This window comes from Echinops telfairi, unplaced genomic scaffold (genome assembly GCF_000313985.2).
Source record: "Echinops telfairi isolate 266 unplaced genomic scaffold, ASM31398v2 ScPeMD7_25;HRSCAF=90, whole genome shotgun sequence".
NCBI classification, from domain to species: domain Eukaryota; kingdom Metazoa; phylum Chordata; class Mammalia; order Afrosoricida; family Tenrecidae; genus Echinops; species Echinops telfairi.
This window is the reverse complement of record NW_022103922.1, coordinates 33,305,250-33,323,606: the sequence shown is the minus strand read 5'-3', so window position 1 is coordinate 33,323,606 and position 18,357 is coordinate 33,305,250. Positions and strand designations below refer to the sequence as shown.

At 50.1% G+C, this 18,357-nt stretch overlaps 2 protein-coding genes and 1 long non-coding RNA gene across 3 annotated transcripts in view; 1 reads left to right on the top strand and 2 right to left on the bottom strand.

Moving 5' to 3' along the window:
* Positions 1–8,789: 8,789 nt before the first annotated feature.
* LOC123521581 lies at positions 8,790–10,209 on the bottom strand. Its single transcript, XR_006679996.1, has 2 exons — positions 10,024–10,209; positions 8,790–9,504 (listed from the first exon to the last, which is right to left on the bottom strand). It is a non-coding gene; the product is annotated as an uncharacterized LOC123521581 (long non-coding RNA).
* Positions 10,210–10,529: 320 nt separating this feature from the next.
* On the top strand, positions 10,530–14,251 carry ARHGEF39 (Rho guanine nucleotide exchange factor 39). Its single transcript, XM_013007191.3, has 9 exons — positions 10,530–10,667; positions 10,827–10,921; positions 11,155–11,275; positions 11,529–11,647; positions 12,463–12,533; positions 12,797–12,925; positions 13,433–13,662; positions 13,880–13,968; positions 14,145–14,251. The coding sequence occupies exons 1-9, from the start codon at positions 10,530–10,532 to the stop codon at positions 14,158–14,160; spliced, it is 1,008 nt and encodes a 335-aa protein (XP_012862645.2). The 3' UTR covers positions 14,161–14,251.
* A 756-nt stretch (positions 14,252–15,007) lies between these two features.
* The window catches only part of CCDC107 (coiled-coil domain containing 107), a 3,720-nt gene continuing 370 nt past the window's right edge, over positions 15,008–18,357 (bottom strand). The window contains exons 2-6 of the mRNA XM_045289381.1: positions 16,018–16,065; positions 15,700–15,757; positions 15,527–15,617; positions 15,333–15,448; positions 15,008–15,245 (exon numbers count right to left, since the gene is read on the bottom strand). Coding sequence (XP_045145316.1) covers positions 15,028–15,245; positions 15,333–15,448; positions 15,527–15,617; positions 15,700–15,757; positions 16,018–16,065 — 531 coding nt within the window. The 3' untranslated portion in view covers positions 15,008–15,027. The remainder of the gene's footprint in view (positions 15,246–15,332; positions 15,449–15,526; positions 15,618–15,699; positions 15,758–16,017; positions 16,066–18,357) is intronic.

Below are 18,357 nucleotides of genomic sequence, written 5' to 3'. Positions count from 1 at the left end.
GTAGCTTGCCAGCCAGCCTCACCTAATCTTGGCCCACTTCCCAGCTCCAGGCAGGGAAGGGGAAAAACAGGAGCTGAGGCCCCCATGTCCTCTGGCAGAGGGGAAACAGCCCATACAGGCATCTCTGGCCCAATCAGGGAGCCAGGGTGAGGGGGTAAGGCTAGTGCTGGGGGAGCCTGAAGGTGAGTAGGTGGCTGGGTGGATGGGTGAGTGTGAGGTCCACCTGAGTGTCAATGGAAGACAATACACACACACACACACACACACACACACACACACGTTTATACTTGAGTATAAGCCAACCCGAATATCCGCCAAGGCACCTAATTTTACCACAAAAACTGCATTAAAAATGTGCTGAAAAACTCGGCTTATACTCGAGTATATATGCTATCTATATCTATATATGCATGACAGGGACTTGGATGGGTTTAAACTAAACGCCTCATTTTATTCTGCTGCTTAGCAACCTTCCTTGGCTGCCCACCGCCTACTGGAATAAGCTCCACCATCTCCCTGCAGTCACCTTCCAAGTCCTTTCATAAGCTTGTCGCCTCTCCTTTCCTTCCCATACTTCAGCTAAATTAAATGATTCCTTTCTCCGAAAGCCTTTTACTGCCTTTGCTCATCTTGTTCTTGGTGCCTGGATGCTCCACACTGTTGAATTCAGCCAAATTTTACTTAGTACTTAATATATGCGGATAAGTAAAAAAAAGTTGCTACAAAATCACAGAAATATTTATTAAACAAAAATATCAAAATGCGAGGCTATTGTTTTCCCCATCTAGGTCGACACACCTCTGAAAGCAATGCTCCCACCTCTCTCTCTGATTCTCCTCCCCAAAGAATTCGCTGCCCATAACTTATACCGCATCAAAACGGCAGTATGGGCACCCGCAAAGGCCTGAAATTGCGTTCCTTTGGGGGAACAAAAAGAAGCGTGAAGGGGCCGGATCAGGGCTGTAGGGTGGATGGGTAAGGTTTCCCAATGCAATTCTCACAGGACCGCCCTTGCTGCCTCCAAGAATGGAAAGGCGCATTGTCATGATGCCCAAAGTGCCTCCTGCAACTTGCCTGGCCTTTCCCTCATCGATGCAGTTTTCTATTTTCTCAAAGCATCTTCATATGACAACAAATATACAAATGTGCTGGACACAATGGATGGATGGATTGTGATCAGTTGTATGAGCCCCCAATAAAATGATTACAGACAAAAATCTTCATAATAAGACCTTAGGACTGTCCTGTGTCATAGATCACCCCTTTGGAATCCAAAAACAAAAGCAACCAACAGACCTTCAGAGCTGACTTCTCTGCCCTGATTTTAAGTGGGCCCATAGACCTCTCCAGAGGGGCTGATTTACATCTTCCTTGGGAGGCACTCCAAGGAGACTAAGACAAGTGTGTGACTGAGAGGGTTTGCCGATAGCCAACCACGTGTCACAGAGGCATGCTGAACCACCTTCTGTTTAGAACGAGCAATGCCTGTATGAAGTCCCCAGTGTGCTGTGATGCTGGACCATCTGTCGCTGGTGGTTTCAGACACCAGCAAGTCACCCTCGGGGATGAGATTTCAATGGAGCTTCCAGACTATTGACAGCCTGGGAAGAGGGGAACCCCCCCAAAAAAGCACACCCGGAATTTTTTCAAAGCTATATAATTTTTTAAACAAAATAACCTTATCCCAAGGGCTCAAGTAGAAAGAAAGTGTTTAGAAAATGATGATGGCAACATATGTACAAATGTGCTTGACACAATGGATACATGTATGGATTGTGATAAGAGCTGTACGAGCCCCCAATAAAATGTTTTTTAAAAATATATAACCTTACAGATTGTGATGGGTTGTATGAGCCCCTAATAAAATGATTATATATATATATATATATATATATATATATATATATATATAACCTTATCGCCTTCAAAGTACTCTCCATTACACTTAATACATTTGTCAAATATGCGATTCCACTCTTGGAAACATTTTTCAAACTCATCTGTTTGGATGGCTGACAGCACCTCCCTCATTTTTTTTCTTACCTCTTCTAAGTCGTCAAATCGCTGTCCTTTCATGTCCCCCTGCAGTCACAGAAACAAAAAGAAGTCTCATGGACAAGGTCAGGTGAGTAAGGTGCGTGGGCCAAGAGAGGCAAGCTGTTTTTTGCCAAAAACTGGTGCACTGAGATGGCTGCATGAACAGGTGCATTGTCCTGATGCCAAAACCAGTCCCCCATCTAGCAAATCAGGGCTTTTTGTTGCACGCTGTTACACAACCTTTCCAGAACCTCTAAATAGAAAGCTTGATTAATAAACTGATCTGGTGGAACAAACTCCAAATGCACTACAAGTCAATGTTTTCGTCCGCTCGGGAAGTTGATGGACATCCGAAATGAGGATTGTCATCAATCACCATTTCACCTTTTTTGAAATGAGAAAAGCCACTCGCACACTTGAATTTTTCCCATAGCGCTGTCCTTGTAAGCTGTGTTCAACATCACAACAGTTTCTGGGGCATTTTTTCCTGAGCAGTAAACAAAATTTCGCAGCCACACACTGTTCTCTTAAGTCAGTCATCACACACACACAAAATATGAGGTTCGAGTGAAACTGCTTGTAAACAAAAATTTGCTGTGACCAGAGAGAACTTTCCCAGGAGATGACACTGGATGCACTAAGTCAGCGAGTTGTTCGATGCTCACCTAGTGGGAACGATGTGTACTACAAAAGCTCTGCCCAGTGGACCTTTTTTCCGGGTTTCTCTGGATACCCCCTCGCACAACTAGGGAAAGCAGTGGGCAAGTAAAAAAGAGGAGAATTCCGAATGAGATGGATTGACACAGTGGCTACAACAGGGAACTCAAACATAGCAACAGTTGTGAAGATGGTGCAGGACTGGGCAGTGCTTCGTTCTGTGGTACGCAGGGTCCCTGTGAGCTGGCGCTGGCCAGTGGTACTGAACAGCAAGATGGGTGCACTGGAACCCTAGTAGTAATATGCTGGACCTGCCCTTGCATGTCAGACACTGGGCTATCGACTGGGATACAGTCCCGGCCCTTGGGGAGCTCATGTTCCAGTGGAAGCAAACATCACAATGACAATGGTTAGGAGATAGAGTGATCCATTCTGCCTCAAATGGTGAAAAAGAGGAAGACAAAATTTGATGAGGACCTTGAAGAAGGAGCAGTTCCATTGCTAAGAGCAACGGAGAAAATGGCCTTCCAGGTGTAGCATGAGAACACCATGGCATGGTTTCTGTACAGCTGCCTGAGAGGCAGAATGGTAAAGACAGATGAAAGGGCAAGACGTGGAGGTGCAGAGCCTTGAAAACGATAAGAAGTTTGGTATTTCATCCTATAAGCAAAAGGTACCCCATTGCTCTGGAGTCGATTTCAGCTCATAGTGACCCCTCTTCAGGGGTCCCAGGGCTGTAAATCTTTACAAAAGCAGATGGTCTCATCTTTCTCCCAAGGAGCGGTTGGGTTTGAGCTGCCAGCCTTGCAGTGAGCAGTCCCATGCTTACCCGACGTGTCACCAGCCCTCCTAAGCAAAAGAGAAACCTTGCGTGTTTTGAGTAGGAAAGTGACCAGATCAATTCTCAGATAGGATCATGTCGAGGGCTTGTATGAAGCATGAACTGGGTGCAAGGAGATGACGAGCTGGAATAGCGACAGGACCCTAAGCATGAGCTTGGGGCTCCCAGTCAGTTTCTTCATCCAACAAACATTTGTTGCCCCTTTTCCAGTATGCCACACACTGTTCTAGGCCCCAGGGGAGGTGGCATTGACCCAGAACGACCTCAACTTTTCTGTTGTTGACATTCTAGCAAGGCCATCTCAGGAGGTCCATCCCTAAGGCTAATATTCAGTAGGTACATGCCTGTATGGTTGTAGGCTAATTCAAGGTGTTGAAAAGTTCCCATCCCTATTGGTAAATAGTAGAAGCCCCCAGACCTCAGCGGCCCCATACTACCCCTTCCTACTGGTGGCCCTCCAGGCTTCCTCGCAATCCCTCAACTAAGTGGATAAAGCTTGGCTCATGAAGGGCCCTAGGACCCTACTTGAATGCCACCTCAGGCAGTTCTCATTCTCCTGGTTCAGTGTTTGTGTACCTGGGGTTGCAACTATTTTGAATTTTTAATATCTCCCCGTTTAAATCCCTCTTACTCTCCAAGACTCATCTTCAAGGCTGCCCTTGGACACCTTTCTCAGCACCTTCTTGATCCCCAGTCAGGAAGAGACCTTTGGTGTCCCCTGGTCCCCGGTTCTCTTTGCCTGGCCTTGCTAATGACCCTGTCCACCATCGAATGCATATCAGGGTGATTTATGGCCATGTTTTATCTGTTCTAAGAGCCTGAACCATGTGAGGCCAGGGTCCAATATTTAATTGATTTAGTCTTTCGTTTAACAACCGCTGTAGAACCTTTTCTCCTTTCAGAGCACCTTGGGTGCTGAGGAATTCCTAACCGACTAAGACGCCCTCCAGGAGCTCATGGCCAACAGCACGTACGTCAAAGCACAGCTACTCCAGGAGTATCAGATCACTCGACTGTGGCACCTGAACTAATCTGTTATGTCAAAGTGATTGCCGTATTGCATAGCAAAGCTTGTACAGATGAACCAAGCTGTCGTCCAAACAGTTATCTTGGGAAGTAGGCAGCCAAATGGACTCTACGTTGTCATCGGTGGACCAAATAAGAGCCCTCCACAGCATCTGACCCATTCTGCACGCTGGATGGTCAGTTGTGTTGCCAGCACCATGCTTGGATCCTGAGAGCAAGTGGTCCTCTGAACTGGGTGGGCCTGTATAAAACAGAATGTAGTAGCAACTAATCTCATTAAAGTGGAAGAATGCATAGAGCACAAAGGACAGAAGCATCCTATTAACTAGAGTCTGGAATCTATATGTCTGGACACCTCAATTTTGCTCCTTTTCCCAAATGTTCTGATTGTTTCCCTCTCACTCTTGGTTCTTTTCCATTCTCTCAGAATCTCTCTGTACACCTCTGTGTTAGTTTAGTCTGGGTACTTTAGAGAAACAAATCCACAGAAACTCATGTATAAGAGAGTTTCATATAAAGGTTAAGTGTGCATCAAGAAAACATCCTAACCCAGTGCTGCCCAAGCCCACAAGTCCAACCCCAATCCACAAAGTCTTCCTCCATCTCACAAAACAGACCCAATGATGCTGACTGCAGGAGGAAAGCCGAGTCAGTGAATGTGTAAATATCTCAGCCTAGGCAGGGGTCTCCACACGGCTGCTCCAGCACCCAGGCTGCATCGGGGCAGGTCCATGTGGCTTCTCCTCAGGGATGTCTTGCAGGAAGTGAGCCTTGCAAGCTGAAGCAGGGAACTGGCTAAGGCAGCTGCACCCTGGTGTAACCATCAGAAAGCAAGAGACCTGAGAATTCGAAAGGCGAGGCTCACCGAGCCATTTATCCCTCCGTCCTTCAATTAACCCCACATGTGTTTATCAGCCAGGTTGGCACAATAAACTAACTACCTCAACCTCCCTGGAATACTCTATACATCTGTCTTTCTCTCAGTATTTCAGAGGACAGATCTGCCTCTATATGGAGAGTTCTATCTATTACAACTATTTTTACAAACGTTCTCTGTGGTCCCATCTTTCTCTAGCTCTCTGTTCTGAGTCTGTGTGACTGTGCGTCTCCGGTTCTGAGTGGAGACTGTAGACTCTGACCCTGAACCCTACCTTCACAGCTGGGAGTCTGCCAAAGCTTCAAACAGGTTTGAGCTCCCAGGTTCCTGTTTCCTGATCTTCCCCAGGCTGGGACAGGGTGTGCTCAGGAATGATCCACAGAGCCAGCCACGCTTGCCTGACCCAGGACCTCTGCGTGGTTGTTTAAGACCAAACTTTTGTTCATTAGGTCAGTGTCTTCAGACACTGAGGGGTCATGTTACTCAAACATGCCACTGTACACCCCAGGGCTGCAGAGGAAGGAGCTATTGATTGGTGGGGTAGGGAAGAACGGTCCCCCTTCTCCTCCTGCCATGACATGGGAGAAAGGACTGGCAAAAGCTCACCTGCCTTCTGAGCTTGACCCTCTTCCTACTCTTCATAGACCCTTTCACCCTTTCCCAGCCAGGCACCCCATACTGGACTCCTCCTAGTCCTCGTGTCAAACCCATAACCTCCTGCCTAGTAGACAGCCCTAGGTAGACGTGCCACACTATCGGAAGTCAATGGGTCCCAGGTGGAAATTCCCTACCAAAAGATCTCCTTCTTCAGGTGGCAGCAAGCACCGTCCTCCACCCAGAGGCTCAAGCCAGAAACCTGCCACTATCTTGGCTTTCTTCATTTCCTTCACTTGTGACCACCAAGCCCTGGGGATTCTCCCCTCTTAATTTTTCAGGCACATTTCATCCTCGTCAACACTTCCATCACCTCTTACCTGGCCTCTTCATGGGGCCTGGGGACTCCATCTGGCCAGAACAACCTTCTGCAATGGAGATCTATCTCATCATCTCACTCTCCGCTGAAGACCCTTCTGTGACGTCCCATTGCCCTTAGGGAAACATCCAAAGTATTTCCTATGGGGTCCGAAGGCTTCTCTGGCCTCCATCACGGACTTGCGAGATCAGTTAGTCTGAACAGTTGGTCGAAACACAGGGAAGCGTTTGATGACTGGGGAAGTCTGCAGTGTACGTTGGGCAAAGCTGCTGCCCCTTTGAAGACTCATAATATGTGCCTGACTCAAGTCATGGTATTTTCAATCACTTCGTGTGCATGTGAAAATGGGACAATGAATAAAGAGACTGCGAGAGAATTGGCACGTTTTAATTACGGGCGTTGGCAGCGCCTATTGAAAGTAAGTACCGTGAAATGCCAGAACAACAAGAAGATTCTGTCTTGAAAGAAGTCAGTCAGACGCTCCTGAGAAAGCAGGATGATGAGATGTCGCCTGGACTTTGGATGTGTTTTCTGGAGAGACGAGTCCCTGGAAAAGGACAACACGACCCTTAACGAGATGGACTGACACCCTGGTTGCAACCCTGGGCGCAAACAGCAATGACGGAGCGGGTGGTGCAGGACTGGGCAGTGTTGGGTGGTGTTGTCCACGGGGCCGCTCTGAGTCAGAGCTGACTCAAAGGCTCCGAACAACAACAACAACAACAACAACAACGGAGTGAAGCATTTGGTGGCTGAGAAAACCCACTTACTCTTTGCTGGACATGACAAACACCACAGGAAGCCGATGGAAAGCGGTCCGTGGTGGCATGATTGAATTGCTGGAGGATAAGGGGAACAACACTTGGGTACATTGCGGCATCTGATCTTTTACATTTTGTTTGGCACTTTGCATTGACTATGATTTTCAACGGAAATCGTCTTCCTCAGAAAAATCCCCTCCATGATTTGGCCTCTGCCACTTCTCTTGTCTCTTTTTTCTCATCATTTGTCCCCTATATTCTCTGACCTTCGGGAAGGCCTAGGAGTTCCTTGAATGCACTGCACACCTGTTTTGTTTTCTTTCTTTCTTTTTTTAACCTCCAAGTCTTGGTACATGTTGTCTCCTTTCCACAGCTCCCCACTTCCACCAGCTTTTATCTCAGTGTGGTTTTGGGTTGTCATTTCAAGTCACTTTCTCCAAAAACCCTCCCCTAACTCCTAGACAAGCTTCGTTCCCTCATCCTGCCGTTGCATGGTGGCCTCTGCGGCCCCTGTAGTGTTCATCACATTCTACGGTGACTTCTTATGGTGCCTGTCGTGCTAGACTGTGAGGGACATGAGGGCAGGGTCACGTTTCTCTTGTTCACCAGTCATGCCCATGCTCAGCAGAGCACCTGACCCATGAGAGGCCTTAAGTCTGATGGAACGATTGAGGATTAGTATCCAAAGTGTCCATTGAGTTGAAAGCAGAGGTTGAAGGTGAGTAGGATAAAAAGCTGGTTGGCTGCCTCCTGCTATCCTCCCCCAGTAGCTCTTTCTTTTGGCTTTGGGGCATCCATCCCTAGGGGGAATGTGGTATGCCTGGTTTGCTCTATGGGAGACTTGGTCCCCAGGGAGCCAGTTATCTCCACGTATTTTCAGGATGACTTCTCAGCTTGGACCTCTTCTTCCTCCAGAGCTGGGTGATTCCCCCATTGGAGTGCACAGTACACTCTATTCCCATCCCTTGTCCCCTGCCCATGTCAGAGTCATACACAGTCAAGCACATCCATCCCCAATTCGACCCCCGGGACTGTGCTGTGTTCCCATCCTTGGGCTCCTGGTGACAGACACCATGGAATAATGCCCTTTCCCACACCTCACCTCTTAATGCGGCCTGTCCCACACTCAGCTGAAACAAGTATCACCAGTTTCCTTGGGACCTGAGCCCAGTCTGATTGAGAGCCCCCTTGCCTCCGTCCAAGCCCCCAAGTTGCCACTCCCTGACCAGCTCAGCATTACTTCTTCCTCAAAATGCTTAGAATGCCAGAACTAAAAGGGACTTCAGGACCTTGATAGTTCCCTGGATTTGGGATAGTTCCCTGATAGTTCCGGCACTAGACTCCTGGAGATCCACATGGTAGACATAGGTGTAAAGTGTCTAACATTCTGTTTTAAGTTTTAGCCAATTACAAAGTCATGCTTAATGCAGAAAATGTTGGCAGTTGGGAGGGGGTGGCATGGGGGCATGGAAAGAAAAGCATAAGGGAATTTTAAAAACACTTCATTTGCCCCATTCACCCTTTGAGTGTCTCAATGTCTGACATTGATCAGGAGTTTAATATTACAGAATAAATGCGCTTTAATCCTACCACCTAGATACAAAGAAAGTCACAATGAACTTGTTCAGTGTTTACTCTTCAAATCATATATATATAAACAAATCATATATACATATGCATTTGTTTATTAAGCCATTGGATGACAGTGTACAACTTGGTAGCCAGTTATGTTTGTTTTTTCTTTCTTCTCTCCTCTCCTCTCAGAAGATTGTGTATAGGGTCTTACAAACTCAAGAGTGGCCATCTAAATCTCAACGATTGGTCTCTCCCTGTTTGGAGGAAAGAAGGTGCCTGGAAGCAGCTGCGGGTGACTGGGCCACACGAACAGCCATTTCCATGGTGAGAACAGAAGGATTAGGCGGTGCTTGGCTATTCCCACCAATTGCTGTGAAAGAGATCATATTAGAAGGTTTGGGATAGAGTGTGAGAAACATGTGGAACAAAACTCAAAATCATAAGAGACCAAGCTCGATGGCCACATAGAGACAAATGGAACTCCTGAGACTCTGGCCTTGGTCACCCCTCCGATCTAGAAATGAACTCACCTTCAGTGCTCCATGTTCAGTCAGCACAGGCAGATCGATAAGGGGGTGTAACACTAGTGAGGTTCAGACGCCTTAGGATAACCAGCCATGTGGATTAGAAGGGCAGCAGGTACTTACGGACGCAGTTCAGAAGGGTCCAGAAAGGAGGTATGGAACCAGGAGACACAGGGAGGAAGCCGGATACATGATGTTACATCGTGGAGACTACAATCAATTCACAATGAATGCTAAAAAAGACACACATATCTGTTGAGTGCATTTTTCCTCTTGATAGTTTTCCACGAGATTATTTTCAACACTTTCATATCATGCCATCAAATGTTGTACCATCATGTTCTTAACCAATTCTCTACCGCTGGACATTCAGGTGGCTGCCAGTCCTCTGTTGCTATAAACAGCATTGTGATTCTACACGCAGCTTCCGGCACACATTCTTATCCACACCTCTGCTTGGTGAGGTTGCATTGCTAGAGAGGGAACTGCTCCGTCAAAATAGTGTGTGTACCTTCATGTTTCTGAGACAGAGGCACACAATTTACCCTCCAAGGTTACTGCCAGTCTTTCAAAAGGAGACTCTGCTTTGTTCAATCTTTGACTAATCAACTCAAAGCCTTTGCCTTTGGTCGGCATTACAGCAATCAGGTACCACTGGGCTGGTTATCTACACCTGCTGACCACAAGCTAATTGGCTGCCAGGTTTGGAAACAGCACGAAACGAGAAAACAAGTTAGAGACGTAAAACCTACAAACTTTTGTCCAGAGGCCAAGCAAGGTCAAACCTCGACGAGCTTGTTTCCTAGTAGTGAATGCAGTGGGAAGGACTGACGGCTCCCTGCGTCCGGCATGGGCATCTAACGAAACTTTCAATCCCTCCCCGGTTCTACAGACGAGACGTGGAGACCCTGCCGGGTGGGCACCAGCAAGTCTCCACAGTACAGGCCCGGCTGCGGTCCAGCTCCAGGCGACTCACGGTGGCGGCGGGGGAGGGGAGGGTCCTACCTGGGCCCGGGCATAAGCCCTGCCCCTCCTGGCTCCGCCCCCGCGGCGCCGCGGACCTCGAGCGCCGCCCTGGCGGTGGGCCCGGGCCGCGGCCGGCAGACGGAGGGGGCTGTGGGCCGCCGCGCACGCCGCAGCCTCCAGGCGCCAGGGGGCGCGCTGTCCCTTAGGCCGCGTCCCGAGGCCCCGCCCCGGAGCGTTGGGATTTGAATCTCCGGCGGGCTGCGGCCGGAAGGGCAGACCCCTCCGGCTGGCCATGGGGACCCCTTACCCTGGCGCGAGGTGCCCACTGCAGGAGCAGCGCGCCCGTTGGGCGCGGAAACGCGCCTGCACTGCCCGGGAGCTGCTGGAGACCGAGCGACGTTACCAGGAGCAACTGGGGCTGGTGGCCACGGTGCGGGCGGGGGCCCCGAGGTGCGGGAGGGAGCGTCCCTAGGTCAGTGACTCGAGGATGGCGGGACATTACCGTCTGCCTGCATGCTCCTAGCTGCACCTCGGCGCTAGCATCTTCTGCCTCATTAGACTGTGGTGCAAATGTTTTCTCCTTCCCCAGTACTTCTTGGGGATCCTGCGAGCCAAGGGGACCCTGCGACTCCCAGAGCGCCAGGCCCTGTTTGGGCCCTGGGAGCTCATCTACGGCGCCAGCCAGTAAGTGGCAGGGGCGCGGGGAGAGCGGGCTGGAGGGGGGAGCCCAGGTTTCGGAGTGGGGCAAGTCCAAGATTATACTAGGAGTGGACCAGGCGCCTCACCTGTGGCCTCAGCCTGGTGCCTTAACCGGCCCTGGTTTCTTTCTCTGGAAGACGTCGTAGTAGCGCAGCTTCTGGAACAGGGTTAAGGGGATTGAATAAGGTAGTGCTCCTTTATTGTCTTTGTCCACACAGGGACCTGCTTCCCTACCTCGAAGGAGGGCACTGGGGACAGGGGCTGGAGAGCTTCTGCTCCCACCTGGAGCTCTACACCCAGTTTGCTGCCAACGCAGAAAAGTCCCGGATCACCCTGCAGGTAACCAGGAGAGGACTCCAGACACACCCCTATGTCCCCCTCTTGCCTCACACCTTCAGTCATTTGGAGACTGAAAGGGGATTCATCTGGCTCCTTTAATTATAGCCCTCCAGGTGTCTAGCTCTTGCTCTGGGGGTAGGCTGGGTTTCCCAGGGGCACACAAGCTCGCTCAGGCTAGGATTGGGTACACAGATAAATGCAATATAAGGAATTATTTTGCTCCCCGATGCTGCCCCTTCCTCCCTGATTCCAGGAGCAGCTAAAGAAAAACAAACGTTTCCGAAGGTTTGTGCAGCTTCAGGAAGGGCGGCCGGAATTCTCAGGCCTTCAACTCCAGGACTTGCTCCCGCTGCCACTGCAGCGGCTCCAGCAGTGAGTGAACTCACCCAGACTCAGGCTACCTCCTTGCTGAGTCTGCTCCCCACAGTTTTGGGATCTGTCCTAATTACGTGCCTCTCCCCTGGGCCAAATGGCTATCAACTTTTTTTTTAGGAGTAAATATGCACCCACAAATATATATAGGTTTGACAGAGGCTACTTCTACATACGTACTATGTGGGCTACAGAGATATCCATGAATATAGGAGAGGATGCAGGGGGCACAGTTATGAAAACATAATACACTGAAACCACATACCCATGGCTCAGGATCACAGCCTTAGGGACATCAACGTCATAACATAGTCTACAAATAAAAAATGGCCTACATCCAACTTTAAGTAGCAACCGGGGACTTAAAAGCTTATGAGCAGCCATCTGAGGGCAACTATTGGTCTGTCCCTCTCCGAAACTAAAGATGAGGGCAATTACAGATGCATGGCAACCACCAGTGCAGCAGACAAATGGAGTGTGTGAACCCCGGCCGACATGACCCTGAGACATGAACTGGATGGTGCCCAACTGCTGTTGATCACTCAGAGCGATCCTGATAGGAGGCCCTGGACAGAGGGGGAGGGACATGTGGAGCATCATTTAATACTCAGGACCCGCTGCCCTGGACTCTTCAGGGTGGGAAATGGAGGAAGGCCATGTGGTGTGAGCCAGGGTCGCAGTGTGAGATTGCAGGAGCGAATGCCACAGCTTTCCAACTCAAGCATGTGTATGTGTGTGTGTGGGGGGGTGTTCCTCTGTCAGGCAGGTGAGATTGTGCCCAGTCCTGCTCCTCACAGACCTCTGTCTGATTCCAGGTATGAAAATCTCGTTGTTGCTCTGGCTGAAAACACAGGTCCTAACAGCCCTGACCACCAGCAGCTCACACGTAGGTACCTCTTCCTCCATGGCCTGTACCCCTTCCTAGGTCTGACCTCCCAGCCATGTTCGCCATGCCCGTCTTCATTTACATGTGGAATGTTCGCCATGCCCCTGACTTCTATTGACACGCCGAATGTGTCCACAATTCCCCACCCACATTTCAAGAAGTTAGACCCTGGCCCAGGTCCACTCCAGGATAGCCCTGAGCCTCTTTCACCACCTGTATCCTCCTAAGTCATGATGGGAGTAGTACCAGGGATCTTCTTCCAGGGGCCGCCCGGCTGATCAGTGAGACCGCCCAGCACGTCAATGCTATCGGTCAGAGGCAGAAGAATGAACAGCACCTACAGCGTGTTCAGGCTCTGCTCAGTGGCCGCCAGGCAAAGGGGCTTACCTCAGGTAATCTGCAGAATGCTCACTCCCCAGTCCTACTCCTGCATTAGTTCCCCGGAGGGCTGCGGTAACAAAGTTACAGTAAAGCAGGTCTCTTGAAACAGTGAAAACATCCCTCTCAGTTCTGGGCCCTGTGTCTGCTAAAGGCTCTAGGGAAGAATCTTGGCCTCTTGGAGCTTCCGGTGACCTCAGGTGTTCTTTTGACTTATAGACCCTCACTCCAACCCCTGCCTCAGTCTTCACTGGCTTCGTTTCCTGTCTACTCTTCTGAGGCTACCAACTGAATTTAGAGCCCACCTTAAACCAGGAAGATTTACTCCCAGGATCTTTACCTGATGGTTCCATCTGCAGTGTGCCCCCTTTTCCTAACACGGGCACATGCTGACGTTCCAATGAAGTGGGGCTGGGGAATGCTGCTCAACCCCCTATCTACCTCTCCCTCCCTCTAGGGCTAGCACCTACCTTCTATTTTCCTCAGCTACTTTTCCAGTAAGAACGTTCCTCACACCCTAGGGCGCTGGTTCCTGCGTCAGGGTTGGCTGCTGGTGGTGCCTCCCCGTGGGGAGCCTCGGCCCCGTATGTTCTTCCTCTTCACCGATCTGCTCCTGAGGGCCAAGCCTCGGCCCCCCTTGCACCTGCTGCAGAGTGGCACCTTTGCCTGCCAGGCCCTCTACCCCATGGCCCAGTGTCAACTCCACAGGGTCTTTGGTCACTCAGAAGGCCCTTGTGGTGGACTGCTTAGTGTAAGTAACAGGAGAGGACCATGAGGTAAGGTTTGGGGAGGCCCGGTCCATCCCATGTAGACTGTCTATCTATCTGCCGCCATAGGAATTGTGCTGTTCACATTGGGGGAGGACAGCTTTCTATTTCATGCCTGCGTCACCTCAGTGGGGGTAGCACAGGCTCCAGCTGTAACCTGGGAATTTCCAGGCTCTGCCCTAAGAGGTGGTCTCTCTCCAGCTGTCCTTCCCCCACGAGAAGCTGCTGCTTATGTCCACAGACCAGGAGGAGCTGTCGCGCTGGTACCACAGTCTGACTTTAGCTATCAGGTAAGTCGTGTCAGGAAGTGCACCCTAGTGAAGCCCAAGGGGCTCCAATCTCCCTGTTAGCGGTGCACTATTTGGTCCCGTCTTCTGTCTTACCTCCCTTTGGGACTTCGCAACCCTGTGGGTGATGTATCTGAACCGTGCTCATTGCCAGTGCCTGAACGGTCTTCTCTTTCCAGCGCTCAGAAGAACTAGAAGAGTTTACACATTACAGAATCCAGAATGCCTTGGGGATAAGTCACAGCCAGGAGTACGAAGGAAACTTCTTCGGTAGTCGAACACAGAACCCTTCATAGATGGAGGAGAGTCATTTTGTATTTTTGCCTGGACCAAGCCAAGCTGGGCCATTTGACCAGCTCTTCATCGGGATTCCAAGCCAGACCCTCCCACCACAAATGTGGCAGGTTTGGGATCCATTGGCCCAGAACATAAGGACCCAGGGTGCAGCGGTTACCACTCAACTGCTGTCCAACAGGTCAGTGATTCAGATCCACCAGCCATTTTGGAGAACGATGTGGCAGCCTTGCTTCTGTAAAACTGACAACGTCGGAAACTCTGTGGGTGTTTATTTGTGCTCTGGTTTATAGGGTCACTGAATTGAGATCCATTTGATGGAGGTCTGGGTTTGATTTTCAGTTTGGTGTAAATCTCAGGGCTGTGTTTACAGCCAAACGTTTTTCTCAGGGTTTCTGCTTTGTAAACAGTTATTGCATATAGTTTCTATTATTTATTTCCCCCACTGGGTTTAATAAAGTTTGTTGGTTTTCTTTTGAAAAGCCTCTCTGTTATGTTACATGGAAAGGGTTTCGGGATGTGTGTGTGTGTGTAAGTGTGCCCTCACGCTCTCACGAGTGCCCTGGAGATTGTTGGCATGGTGGCATCCGAGGAACAGAACCAGAGCTCCCCCTGTCTTCTTTCCTTTGACTCTGGAGGCGGCCTCATTTTGTCCTAATAAGGGAAGCTTTGCGAGAAGGCCCAGTGGCCCAAGGCACCTAGTAAGGCTATGTACACAACCCACTGGAATGGGGAAAGCACACAGCAGTCACAAGAAGAGGTTTTGCTTTACTGAACCTTCAGCTGCTGACCCTCCTGCCTTCCCTGAGGGTGATGGGACCAGGGCCCTTTGCCGGCGGTGCAGCTTCTTCTCCGGAGCCCCTGCTCTGATTCCCAGGCAGTGGTCAGGTCCCACGTCTCTGTGCTCCGGCTGACGGGCTCCTCCCAGGCCCGGGTGTCACCAGCCTCCCCTCTGTAGAGGTCCTCAGGAAAGGGTAGGCTGTATTCTGCGGGGAGAAAGGCCAGGCGTGTTGCGGCTTCTGATGGATGTCTCCACTTCCACCTCCACCAGAGCCTTACCCCCAGCCCTTTACCTGCTGCCTCCAGAACCCCCACGCACTGCTCCGGCCTGTGTGCTTGGAGCAGCTGGTGAATGGTCTGCAGCTTCGTGTTCAGGAGGTGCTGCTGTGCTCCGGCCAGAGTTGTCACACTGCAGAAAGGCCCACTCAGGGTCTCACCCCATGTCCCCATCCCTCCCACCTGCCCTGGCCACAAGGTCATCCCTCACCACTCAAAAAGGGGGTCCAGCTGGGCCATTAGGCTGTTCAGGTGCTGCTCTGTCTGGGCCAGTTGCTGAGTCAACAGGGTCAGCTGTTGCTCTGAGGATCAAGGAAAAGAGGGAGGCACTGGTGAGCTTCCACTGTGCCCTGGTCCCCCACCAAACGCTTCCGCAACACCCACCTGATTGCAGTGGCTCCTTGTCTGCCTCCTCCGGGAGAACGGCTGCCTCATCTTTGCCCTGCTGGGGAAATAGAGAAGGAAATGACAGGAACATGGTCCTGTGGTCCTGTCCGCAACCTCAGCCCCCACCCCAGAGCCAGTGAGACAATTTCAAGTACACGGATTGATTGCTTCTCTCCAGCTGCCCGCCCCCAGCACGAATCAGCCAGCATGTCATTTCAGCCCCACAGGCGAGCAAGCAATCAGTGTTTGGACTGATCATGGCTATTTCAGGGGCAATGTTAAATGACTTAATTAGCAAGATAAGCCCAGCCTTACTTGTGTGAATTTTCCAATCTGTCGTGAATAATGTCGCCTGTTTTCACCCTAGCAAAGATTCTGCTATTATGTATGGCAGGCATCTCTCTCCACCCCACAGCGCCTTCCTAGAGAGGCAAAGCACCTTCAAATAAACCATCCCTGACAGGGATGGGGGGTGCCTGGCAAGCGAGGGCTTACTTGTGCTTCCTCATCTGTAGCAAACAATTTCACATGTGCTGGGTTTATGTTGTTTGATTGGGTCATCTGCCCCAGGAGCAAGCACCCCTCCAGTTTGCTATAGCTCTGGCTGCTCTTACACCAACTCAAAATCTGCCTGGGTATCCTCAGGCCATGGTGCTTATTCGTGCGCAATAATCACTCTTCAACATATTTATTAGCCCTCTTTAGCTGAAAAGCAACAAAGCCCACATGGAAGAAGCACACCACTCTATGTGATCAGGAGGTGTTGATAGGATCAGGTGCCAGGCATCAAAGACCCAGAACAAAAAAGCATATCATTAAAAAAAAAAAAGAGCATATTGTGAATGAGGGAAGTGCGGAGTGGAGAGCCAAAACTCATCTGTAGATAATTGAACATCCCCTTACAGAAGGGTCGCAGGGAGACGAGCCAGTCAGGGTGTAGTACAGCACTGATGAAACATACAACTTCCCTCTAGTTCTTTGATGCTTCCTCCCACCCCACTATCATGACCCAAATTCTACCTTACAAATCCAGCTAGACCAGAGCATGTACACAGGTACAGCTAAGAGCTGGAAACACAGGGAAACCAGGACAGATAAACCCCTCAGGACCAATATTGAGAGTAGCCATACCAGGAGGGGAAGGGGAAGGTGGGATAGAAAGGGGGAACTGATCACAATGATCTACCTATAACCCTCTCCCAGGGGGATGGACAACAGAAAAGTCGGTGAAGGAGAGACATCGGTCAGTGTAAGACATGAAAAAATAATTTATAAATTATCAAGGGTTCATGAGGGAGGGAAGGAGGGTGGGGGATGGAGGGGGAAAAAATGAGGAGCAAATGGTTCAAGTAGAAATAAAATGTTTTGAAAGAATGATGGCAACAAATGTACAAATGTGCTCGACACAATGGATGGATGTATGGATTGTGGTAAGAGCTGTACGAGCCCCCAATAAAATGATTTTTTTTTAAAGTTCAGAAGGGTCAGGTAAAGAAGAGAATGAAAACAAAAACAGGGAGGGAGTGGGGCATGTTGCATTGATGGGGTGGTAATGATGGTAATGCGTTAGACCATCTATGAAGTGTTGAATGTAACAATGAAGATTTGCTCAATAAACCTTCACATAATTCACAATAAAAGGCAATATATATATATATTTTTATATATGCCCCTCAGGAACTGGAAGGCAGCTTTTCCCGAGTCTACTTGAAGCTTACTGCTCCATACTGTCAGTCAGTGTTCCTTAGACATGACTTGTCGGGCTGCTTTCCTCAGAACATATGTCCCCGCAAGAATGAAAATGTCGGTGTCCTGATGAGCAGACAGCACAACTGCCCCGTTCTAGCTGATTTGGGAAGTGGGCTGTCCCATCAGACATCTCCGTGCAGTCAAGTAAAATGCCTTACTGGCCCTCACAGATACTAAAGCTACCCCTTCTTTCTTCAGTCTGTATTTGGGTCCAAAAAGTTGGAGTGGGGGAGGGATAGGGTAGGGGGGCTTCAAAAAACTTGTGGGAAACGTGGAATTAAAAGGCAATGAAATTTTCCAGACCATTTCATGGATCCCTCCTGGTCTGACAAATCTATTGCGTATCATGATGCCAATTAGCTCTCCCTCCCACGTTCCCAGTTTGAATCCACCAAACTATTCTCAGCACCCATGTCAGCCTCATTCCCAAGCGGAATGGGAGACTCCTGGTACCTTGCACAGGAGAAACACTGGCTCAGCCACCAAGCGCTCAGCCAACCCCCCACCCCACCCCCTGCACTTTCACAGCAGGGGCCCCTCCATAAGCCAAACTCCCTGCCAGGGACACTGCTGTCAGGGGCCATTGGGTCGGCCCTCTGCACGACAGAATCACGCGCTGCCCAGTCCCGCGCCACCCTCACAAGGGTTCCTCTGCTTGGGCCGTGGGCCTGAGCGGGGTTCCAATCAAGCCCTGCCAGGTGAGTGGTGAGTGCGTGACTTTGTGAAAGTGAGTCAATCTCTTTCCACTGGAAGAAGGAAACGTGGGAGTCATTCTATTTACAATGTGCCAAGCACCTCCGCATTCATGACTTCCCGGGTCCTGAAAGTAAACCCGTACCGTTAGAAAGCCGAGCAACGTCTGCATTTTACAGCGCGACGGCGTGATGCGTCCCGTCCCCGGCACAC

What these genes read in the sequence shown, in the direction of transcription:
- ARHGEF39 (XM_013007191.3), top strand. Translation starts at nt 10,530, where the DNA reads ATGGGGACCCCTTACCCTGGCGCGAGGTGCCCACTGCAGGAGCAGCGC. An exon ending in CTCATCTACGGCGCCAGCCA is followed by an intron (nt 10,922 to 11,154) that starts GTAAGTGGCAGG and finishes TTGTCCACACAG; the next exon opens with GGACCTGCTTCCCTACCTCG. An exon ending in AGTCCCGGATCACCCTGCAG is followed by an intron (nt 11,276 to 11,528) that starts GTAACCAGGAGA and finishes CCCTGATTCCAG; the next exon opens with GAGCAGCTAAAGAAAAACAA.